Genomic DNA, 11,587 nt, shown 5'->3' on the forward strand with positions numbered 1-11,587 from the left:
CTTATAGATGTCCACAATACATGATTGGCTCGCTACCCTAGATGTCATCCCCTTATAGATGTCCACAATACATGATTGGCTCGCCACCCTAGATGCCATCCCCTTATAGATGTCCACAATACATGATTGGCTCGCTACCCTAGATGCCATCCCCTTATGGATGTCCACAATACATGATTGGCTCGCTACCCTAGATGTCATCCCCTTATAGATGTCCATTACACATGATGGCTCGCTACTCTAGATGTCATTCCCTTATAGATGTCCACAACACATGATGGCTCGCTACCCTAGATGTCATCCTCCTTATGGAGAAAAAAATACAAATAATAAGTCATGAAAGCGGGGAGTATTAATTCCATTAATTTGCTTGTTTTTATTCTGATGTCAATAGAATAAAAAAGGACACTATTAATTGTAATTACTTGTTTGATGGCATTATTTGTTGATTGGGCATTGATGATTATATGAGTGTTTGTGCATACTTGTAATAGAATTAACGCCGAAATGTACAGGAAAAACGCGTATCCTATACAAATACCGTATGTCTTTGTCGTACTCAGCGATACCAACTAAGAATTTTTCAGAACTTGATATTCGAAGAATTTTGGTCTATTTTGAGAGTAAAACTGTTGTATTAATGTAAAGATTATAACTTTTTTTCTATTTAGGAAGAATATTCAAACGAAGGAACGCCTCTCTAATGGCCAGTACTTATTGGATCTAACCACATTCATTGTCATTATGTTTTGTCTATTTAATTGGCATTACAGAATCAAATTGATATTTTATGAAATAGAAATGGAAATTGCCATTAATGATTGGGCCAAATTATTGCCATTGTCATTAAAGAGGCTTACCCACAGACGGACCGGTAAACGGCACATCTCCGATCAGCTAAATAAACTTCAGTACACGTTTCTATGTGACAAAATTAGAAGCTTTCCGACTTTATTTCTTGAAAACAATTACAGAATATGTATTTAAAAGACGTTTTAAAACTCAACCTGAGAGGGAAATGTATGGAATATAACGGCAAAGCTTCTTTGTAAATCGCCGCTGCTTTTGAAGTTATCACTGTGCGGCACTGTGCACGTGCTTGTTTCTTTGATGTGTCAATCAAATTAGACTCGACTTAATAGCGGGGACTTATTGCGGGTTGCGATTAAATAAATAATATTTAAAAAATGAGGTTTTAATATCACTTTTCAGCGTTTTATAAGGAAAATAAAATGAAAAACTCAACAATTTCAACAATCTGTCATGTGTAAAAAATCTTTTTCTAATATAGCCAATTTTTCTGATCTCTCTGCGGGCAAGCCTCTTTAATGGTTTAGTTTAATGATAATAGAATATGTGACTTCAAAGCAATTGCAACAAATTAAAATATGTATTTCTCTTGTCATGCCAATTAATATCAAATCTATTGTTCATAATGATTAGGCTATTTTGGATTGTATTGCAATATATTGCGATATTTTACGAAATATTGCAATTCATAGTGAAATATATTGTAGAAACTATAAGCAAATGAACAATGATATCTTACTGTTTAATAGTTGGTTTGTTGATTACTTTAATTGTTCTTCTAAATGAACTTGGAATAGACATGTACATGAATATGTCTTTAATGTGTCTTTTTCAAATCCATATTAACATGTATAGGTACACATGTATCAAAGGACAATGCTGATAGTAAAAATTTGTCAATATTCTGTGCAAGTAGCATATTTACTTACAAGGAACCCTGTATTGATTGCGTTGTATACTGTAGAATATTATACAATTATTGCATTTTGTTGAGGTGTACACGAGACTATACGGACCTGGGCAAGAGTTTGTTCATCGAGGCCGAAGGCCGAGGTGAACAAACTCTTGCCCAGGTCCGTATAGTCTCGTGTACACCGAAAACAAAATGCAATAACTGCTTTGTGATATGACCAAATAAAACAAATGAATAACAATTAAGAAGTTAACAATTCAACAGTTTAATAATAGAACCATTTGCAAAAACAACATTTATAATCAGTAACAATATATCACAGATTTCATATTTAATCCATGGTCAGATTTTATTGGAGTGTAGATATTGATGAATTACCAGTAGCTTTCATTATCACAAATATATGAAATTGTATAATTCCATTCCGCCTTTCCCCTGACGTTTGAGGTCTTTACACACAGCGTCAAACATTTTTTTTGATTCTCTGAATGCTGTGTCGTTTACAATATCACACACACTCGTAGCAGAGCTGGATACATACCTATTTATCCCGTGTCTAATGGCTATTAGACTTGTCTTCTTGTAGTGGTCCCCGTTTTCTTGTCGCACTTCAGCGTAGAACTTCCCAAGGCTCCTGTCCAAATCATGTTTACTATAATGTTCGAAGTCCGTTGACTGACCTTTGGCACCCAAATATTGCCTAAATAATTTCGCAGCGACAGCAGTGTTCTTGCGTGTGTTCTTTGCATCTTTTTTCTTCAATAGATCATTAAGTTCTTCTTCGTTTATTGTAGCAAAGCGTTCTGTGGGTTGACCGTCTGCCATATTGTAAACAAAGTGGTTCCAAACGATCGCTTGTATCAAGCATTCTGATTGGCTGTTGTCAAAACTAACGCGTTGCGCGATTGGACAACAGGGAAGCAAAGATTGCAGACCTGTTCGTGCTAAAAATAGCACGAACCGGTCGGCAATGTGAAGGGAATTTCCCAGTCGAGTAATTTTTAGCACGAACAGGTCTACTCACAAACAGGTGCTGGAGAGGAAAACATGAAGTGGGCCAATGAGAATAAAGCAAACACTCAAATAACCAGGGGCGATAATGCCCTTTGGGGCTCTTGGTTTGTTTATAAATACTGTGGGACTGCTGTGGCCGAGTGGTTAATGTGTCCCGACACTTACTCACTAGCCCTGCAGCTCTTGGTCGAGAGTTCGAAACGTGGGGCAGTTGCCGGATAGTGACCGTAGGCCAGTGTTTTTCTCCGGGGACTCTTTCTTTCCTCCACCTCAAAAAACTTGGCACGTCCTTAAATGGCTCTTGCTGTTAAATGTTGCTTTTGGCAATCAGCAAGATATTGTTTAGAGCACTGCTATCTTGTTACTGTCTATGTGCAGGTTTTCCAAAAATTACATCACTATCATTCAGTTTGTAGATCTATTAGTCTTTGAGTACAACCACTGTCTGATATCACCCGAAAAACTAGAGACTAGCCTACATCCATAGAATAAATGTATCATTGTTTCTATATCATTGGTACAGAAATAGCAGAGTACAGAAAAGTTTTGTTTCTACAAATAGGTAAAGAAAAAAAGAGGGTCGGTGGTCACATGATGTAACTGATATCGAAAGATTATCATAAGACAATCGGGACTAGGAATTCCCTTTTATGAAAATTATGTGACCCACTTGTGCGAAAAGAACAAAAATGATTATTTCATAATACTTTATTCCGAAATATGGGTATGGCTCATTCATACAATATATCATTAATATAATGCAAACGTAAATAGTATTGGGTATGATCGCGATTTACCTTTGAGTATAAATCGCGGATGTCCCTCGGAGTCTTCCTCGTTGGGTTCCCGTTGTGTCTTACTCGCAGTTTCCCCTCGGAGTCTTACAGGTTCCCTCCAGACTATAACTGGAAGTTTTCCCTCGGAGTCTTACTCACAGGTTCCCTCTAGAATATAACTGGAAGTTTTCCCTCGCAGTCTTACTCACAGGTTCCCTCCAGACTATAACTCGAAGTTTTCCCTCTGAGTATTACTCGACGGGTTCCCTCGGTGTCTTACTCGCAGTTTTCCCTCTGAGTATTACTCGACGGGTTCCCTCGGTGTCTTACTCGCAGTTTTCCCTCTGAGTATTACTCGACGGGTTCCCTAGGTGTCTTACTCGCAGTTTTCCCTCTGAGTATTACTCGACGGGTTCCCTCGGTGTCTTACTCGCAGTTTTCCCTCTGAGTATTACTCGACGGGTTCCCTCGGTGTCTTACTCGCAGTTTTCCCTTTGAGTATTACTCGACGGGTTTCCTCGGTGTCTTACTTGCAGTTTTCCCTCTCAGTATTACTCGCGGAATTCTCTTGGCGTATTACTTTCTTTTTATGTAAAAACAGTGCAGACGTTAGTGTTTACTTAGAATCTATCCGGACTTAAAACTAAACACATATTACTTGATAAGACATCATGGCGATAATATGATGGTAAATAGGAAACATCTACTCTTCCGTATTAACAAAGTATACTTAGAGATAACAGTTATATGTTATATGTCCGTTCCTAGTGGAATTTTACCAGTATCAATATTCACTTGATTTCATTATGGTGAAGATCTTCCTACAAATTTTGGGTAAAGGGCAACCTCTCTAATCACAGGTCCTAGTATCGTCTGTCAATACATGCAATATATATATATATTGATTTTAAACAAACATAGGAGATAAATTGTGAAAATTCTTTACATATTTTATATCCTTTCCAGATTCGCTGATGCGCTGTATTTGTTCTAATGTATCAATGGCGGGAGATTCCCAACAACTTTTCTTGTCCAATCTGATCAGAGAAAGATATATTGAATTTGCTGATAACTTTAAAATCAATAAGGAAGAGTTCCTATAGACATAGAAACGTCGGAAAGTTTGCAATTTGTGTAAAATATAGCTTCTACTTGGTTTTCGCTTGTGACTTGAACTGTCTCAAAATTTGTAAATCATCTGATATTTTAGCTTTCCATGAGACGAGTAATATCGGAATTAAAAATCATTTGACAAAGAACGATCAAGGTGCGCGCGAGGGGTCTTACTGTGGGAGGAAACTGAAGTACACAGAGAGAAACCCACGTGGTCGTCAAGGTGACTGTAAACCTTTTCACTTACGATCGGGGAATCGAACTCTAACCACTCCAAGGTGTAAACCAAGTGTGTTACCAGTATGCCATCCGACCACGCAACAATGTGAATAATTAGACAATTAAATAACAACAATGAATAAAATTATGTCTGAATGATTTATTTAAAAATAATCACAGAAGCATTATACAGAATAAGTAATCTACAATAGCCTCCCGTCGTCATTTTCTGATCACGAATTTGAAGTCATTACACAAATTATTTTCAGCTTATATATTATTCCTCAGAAAAATTTGACAACTATATATTTACACGATTTGACGTATGTTTGATGACGTGTTTCGCCGATGTGACAGGAGACTTACATGTTTGTATGACGGGTGTCGCCGATGTGACAGGAGACTTACATGTTTGTATGACGGGTGTCGCCGATGTGACAGGACACTTACATGTTTGTATGACGGGTGTCCCGATGTGACAGGAGACTTACATGTTTGTATGACGGGTGTCGCCGATGTGACAGGAGACTTACATGTTTGTATGACGGGTGTCACCGATGTGACAGGATACTTACATGTTTGTATGACGGGTGTCGCCGATGTGATAGAAAACGGTTACATGTTTGTATGACGGGTGTCGCCGATGTGACAGGACACTCTTACATGTTTGTATGACGGGTGTCGCCGACGTGACAGGACATTCTTACATGTTTGTATGACGGGTGTCGCCGATGAGACGGTTACATGTTTTTATGACGTGTCGCCGATGTGACAGGAGACTTACATGTTTGTATGACGGGTGTGGCCGATGTGACAGGAGACGGTTACATGTTTGTATGACGGGTCTGGCCGATGTGACAGGAGACTTACATGTTTGTATGACGGGTGTCGCCGATGTGACAGGAGACTAACATGTTTGTATGACGGATGTGGCCGATGTGACAGGAGACTTACATGTTTGTATGACGGGTGTCGCCGATGTGACAGGACACTCTTACATGTTTGTATGACGGATGTGGCCGATGTGACAGGAGACTTACATGTTTGTATGACGGGTGTCGCCGATGTGACAGGAGATTCTTACATGTTTGTATGACGGATGTGGCCGATGTGACAGGAGACTTACATGTTTGTATGACGAGTGTCGCCGATGTGACAGGACATTCTTACATGTTTGTATGACGGGTGTCGCCGATGTGACAGGATACTTACATGTTTGTATGACGAGTGTCGCCGATGTGACAGGAGACTTACATGTTTGTATGACGAGTGTCGCCGATGTGACAGGACATTCTTACATGTTTGTATGACGGATGTGGCCGATGTGACAGGAGACTTACATGTTTGTATGACGGGTGTCGCCGATGTGACAGGACACTCTTACATGTTTGTATGACGGATGTGGCCGATGTGACAGGAGACTTACATGTTTGTATGACGGGTGTCGCCGATGTGACAGGAGATTCTTACATGTTTGTATGACGGATGTGGCCGATGTGACAGGAGACTTACATGTTTGTATGACGAGTGTCGCCGATGTGACAGGACATTCTTACATGTTTGTATGACGGTTGTCGCCGATGTGACAGGAGACTCTAACATGTTTGTATGACGGGTGTCGCCGATGTGACAGGAGACGGAAATTTACGCGAGGGGGAATTTACACTAATTACGCGGCTCCCTTTTGGTCGCGAAAATTCCCCCACGTGTATTATTTCGATGTTAATTTGAGTAAACTACAACTACAAACGAAGGTGGGTCAATTGCAAAAGTTACCCCCGCGCGTATAGTTTACGTATCGTAATCGCAAAATTAAACCCCCGCGAAAATATCCAAGTTTACAGTGATCTATTTTGTCCATATTTTGTACTCCTTTTATCCTCTTTGAGTGAGAATCACAGACTCGTTATTATGTGGACATTTCCTGTTCAATTTGACAGCAGATGTACAAGTTAGAACATTTCATTTTGTAGACTGAAATCACAACAATATATAAAAATCATAATCTGATCAGCACATGGTCCTTTTTCATAGATTTCATAATATCGACAACCATTATTTTCATTCACATTCTTAAATAACATAATTAGTGCATCAATTTTAGCGAATTACAACAGATTAGCGAATTTCAAAAGGTTCGGGAATGGATGGACTGTTGTCATTGTAATATAATAACAAAAGTTGTCATCATTGCATTGAGGGCTATGATTAAACGCTAATATGTCAAACCGGTAAAATACAACAACCACTAAATACGCATGTTTACAATTGTATACGTATATATTTTTGAATATTTTGTTTTCCATATGTACACTTGTATTGTGGTCCATAAAAAGTCATACATGTACAAGAAAACGACAAACACACTTATCTATTTATATCCAATCAGCCAATATACCATGAGTTTGTTCCAACCGAATTTGACTATGGGTTCAGTCTTTGTTGCAAATAATTATTTATCGTATAATCTGAGCGTTATCCAAGTGAGCTCGGAAATATTTGCCCCCGTTTGATTTCGCCCCCCCCCCCCCCCCCCCCCATTTTACTTTAAAGCCTGTATGATAGTAAGTTTGTGATAAAAAGTAGTTATATATCATTGGTTTTTAATATCATGCTTCCAATGCTCAGCAATACTTGCAAAAATAATAATTTGAACAAACCTAGACCCTTTTATGAAGACATTGATAAAAAAAGAGAGAACGTGTAACCAGGAAAGAAGGAATAATTTAAAGAAATAATTTCTTGGATGCGGGTAGTAGATCTGTATAGCCTCTTTAATACCCACGAAATGGAAGACAACAAAACATATTCTGCCAGGTAACAACGATATACCTTTGATTTTAGGAGATATGTATTTTAGATAACTGTTTCATGTTGAGGGGCTAGCAGTGTCGCGTTAAGGACAGGCTGGTGTAATGACAATGTCTGCTGCAAGGACGTTAGAGCCCCAGTACAATATTCAACAGTGTAAAGTTAATCATTATTACTCTGAAATCAACAGATTAATATGATAATGGAATGAACATAATAAATAACATTCAACATCTTAAGACTAGAGGCAAGTATTCTGAATACATTCACCTATCTGATACTCTCTTGAAATTGTCCAACATACCTTTGCATCTGGCTTCATCGAATACATTGAAAACAACTGTTAATTTAAATGTTTAAATATCAATTATTTTATTATGTGAATTAACCCAGATTTACGGTAATGGCTTGAAGACCTGTTACACCATACATTAAAGAGTAATTAGTATCTAACACGTGTCCCAATTTATTTGGGTTAGCAGCATTTTATTTTCCTATTATTATTTTTCGATGGACCCATTGTCTTCTTGACATCATATCGTTAATAATCATTCGAAGTAAATAATTGATACACCATGCCATTATTAAGTTTTTCGGTACGAACCAAACAACGCCAACTATAAAAACTATATGATACATATCTTGCGCGGAGTTCTGTCTAAATCTCCCTTCTTCTTGCAGTATCATAACTCTGATAAAAATCAAAAACATGTAGATTTCATGTGCTAAATATGTTATGCATCTTCTGAAACCAGATTGTGTCGGGGTATTTACTAACTCGTTAATATCCTTTTCTCTCTCACGAAATACCTCCAGGATTGTTTTATCACTTCCAAACTGAAAAAGATGAAACATGTCTCTGTTAAACCTAACACACTTGTCCCGGTGAAACTGATATCTGCGAATGTCCTGTTCAGTGTTTCTATTCCACAAATAGCCATTCAAGGTTGATTCCCGCGAGAGGGATGCTATAGTTTTGTCAAATTGGCATGTCTTTTTCCATAACTGACCAGGAATGTGCTTCGCTCGAAGGTTTCTGACGGCTTCTTGAAGAATATGTGTGTCGTGGTGAGGATGGTCTCCGACACGACAGACGTTACATATCACACGTTTACACGTTTGACAGAAGTAGCAAACATCTTCATCAGGATGTGACAGACATGTCTGTTTAGACCTACTGCGTTGTATGACATCACGTAAAAATGGACGGGAATTCAGATCTACTACCGGTATCAGGTAGCGGTCGTGTCTACAGTTGACCGTGTTACTCCTCGAGCAATGTCGGCACATGTTCAGCTTGCACTTTAAACAAATAAATGTGCCATCACCACCATGGCAAATCACACAACGGTGACCTGCTGATCTCAATGAATCAAGTACATCGTTGACACTAAAATTCTTGGACAGATTTTGTATTTCTCGCCGCGGAACAGTATACGATTGCTTGCACAATGGACATTTTCCAAATGTAAGCTGTGATATTTGGTAGTCCTGCCGGATACATCTAAAACAGAACGTGTGGCCACAAGTTAGGACTCTGGGGTCGTCTAGTAATTCTAGACAAATGCCGCACTTGAGATCGTTCTTGATATCGGCTGCAATATCTGTGGAAGACATCTTGTTTGGTTGTGTTTCCAATCGCTTTCTCAGCAGCTGATGACACAAAATAAGATTAAATTTAATACTCTGAAACTATTGATGGATAATTCATGTCAGTCATTTTGATTTCCTGTTCAAAATTCGACTGGAACAAATGGGGACCAAGGAAAACCTACAAATGCAAACGAATGATCACGAGTAATGTTTATGGACGGACGAAATGTGAAAGATACATTTTACTTGGTGTCAGCAATAACAAACGTAACAGCTTATGCCAGTCATGATTTTAATGTTCTGGATATGCACTTCAAAATGTAGGTCATTACATTCTCCGGTCAATGTGTATATCTATATTTACTTTTCATCGTAACATTTGAAAATGATGTTAACTTCTATTGAAGGTCAATCAATATATAGGTCATCACAGATTATAGGTCACTAGGTTTTCCTAAGAATGTACGTATACAATATATTATAATGTTTACTTGCTCAATTGTACATACATGATTCCCGTTGGACACCATCACCATAGCTATATAGTTCGTCCTTCATTTTCGTTTTGTGTATGTTGTAGCTAGACTATTGAATGTTTGGAACAGCTTTTAGTATATCTATAGCAAGGGGACATCCAAGCTCATGCTGTCATCATAAAGTGGCCATATTTCTAAAATACCTTATAAGCTGAAAGTGTAGCTATAGCTCAGGCCAGACTGTTAGGCACACTTTGATAAGCTTGATTTATTACGTCAGATAAACATGGCCGTCAAGGATCAATATATTTATATTTCGTGTTGGTTTCATTGCTGTTTTATCCTTCTTGCCTTTCAAATATATACAAACAGAATATATGTGTGTACATGGGAATGTACAAACATGATGGCAGCCGGTATTTCTAGCATATTTCCTTTTCGATTGTCTGATGAACGATGTACACGTTGCATTCTAAATATAGCGTACATCACTTAAGATGTAAACTAAGATATTGTTTTTCACATTAAACTGTAAACAGAAAGGCTTTTTTATAAACATGAGCTAAATAATACCTGGAAGTCTTTCTCATGTGGCTGAAGTACGTATCTGTGGGCTGATCCCGGCCATTGTATACTTCAGCGAAATGGAAGTTTACTCTTGCTATAAATAGATCAGTGTGTATGTGTAGAAGGAAACGTCGCATATCATGTGTGTGTAGAAGGCAGATCGATCTGTATGCAAGGGAGAAAATACAGTTTAGGATATATTATACATACATCAATATATGGTTGGTTTAATTTTAATTTTGTACTAAAACTTTCATTTTTGTATTGCGTTTGTTCAAATCTTCATGGCGTATGGAATTCTGCTGTTCTTATTGAAATAAGCGCTTATATATAGGCATACATATCCTTATTTGTAATAAATTCATATTTTACAGGTGCGTATATTAATACATTAAGACATTAATTTCTAGCTATAAAAGAATGAACAAATAAAACGAAAAAAAAGTGAAATTCGTATTTGTGGAGTTTGCTATCAATCTTATAATAATCAATTCTAGATAATAATAATGTGACTTTTTTTGTTTATTTTTAGATCAGCTTAGTGGTGGAAATTTCCAAAATAGCTACGGCTGATGTTTCTGTCGCCATTGTCTTGTTTTTGTGTATAACCCATTATACATTTGCCATGTACTACTATCAATTGAATGAAATTATGATTTAAATTCTTTCAGATTCAATACATTTAAGATAACACACACACATGAATATGTGTTAATAATATGACAGTGAAAACATTTATTGACGTCCACATTTCTATATAAGACAAACACACTTATGACACTAACACGTGAAAAATTTAAGACCTTGGTTTGTTTATGTTTAACGTCCTATTAACAGCCAGGGTCATTTAAGGACGTGCCAGGTTTTAGAGGTGGAGGAAAGCCGGATTATACAGAGAAAAACCACCAACCTACGGTCAGTAGATTTAACGCCATCGAAAACCATATAAGTCATATTTTCTAAAATACACAACAAAAATCACAAAAATATTTTTTCCAGGTTTTCAAATCTCCAACAGCCAAAGCATCAACAAAATAGAAAAATACCGAATGCATTATAGAAGGTGAAAAGTTGGAAACAACCTATTCTAATATTTATATAAATTATAGGCAATTAAAAATTCGTTGTTGTATCAAGTTTATCAATAACGCCTATTACCTCAGCAAAACCATTCAATCCATTTATATTGAGAAGAAACAATCATTTTGAAGATTCTTCCCTCTCCTGTGCCACACAACTAAACCTGCCTATGATACTTCTCTTCTCACACAAAAAACTACCAATACTTTCTGTAA

General features: G+C 37.4%; 1 protein-coding gene across 1 annotated transcript; it reads right to left on the reverse strand.

The window, feature by feature from the left end:
* Positions 1-7,400: 7,400 nt before the first annotated feature.
* On the reverse strand, positions 7,401-10,546 carry LOC117314918 (E3 ubiquitin-protein ligase TRIM56-like). The gene is made up of 2 exons (XM_033869014.1): positions 10,299-10,546; positions 7,401-9,309 (listed from the first exon to the last, which is right to left on the reverse strand). Exon 2 carries the CDS (start codon positions 9,271-9,273, stop codon positions 8,143-8,145), a length of 1,131 nt encoding a protein of 376 aa, XP_033724905.1. The 5' UTR covers positions 9,274-9,309; positions 10,299-10,546; the 3' UTR covers positions 7,401-8,142.
* Positions 10,547-11,587: the final 1,041 nt, after the last annotated feature.

Source organism: Pecten maximus, chromosome 17 (genome assembly GCF_902652985.1).
Source record: "Pecten maximus chromosome 17, xPecMax1.1, whole genome shotgun sequence".
NCBI classification, from domain to species: Eukaryota; Metazoa; Mollusca; class Bivalvia; order Pectinida; family Pectinidae; genus Pecten; species Pecten maximus.

What these genes read in the sequence shown, in the direction of transcription:
- LOC117314918 (XM_033869014.1), bottom strand. Translation starts at nt 9,273, where the DNA reads ATGTCTTCCACAGATATTGCAGCCGATATCAAGAACGATCTCAAGTGC.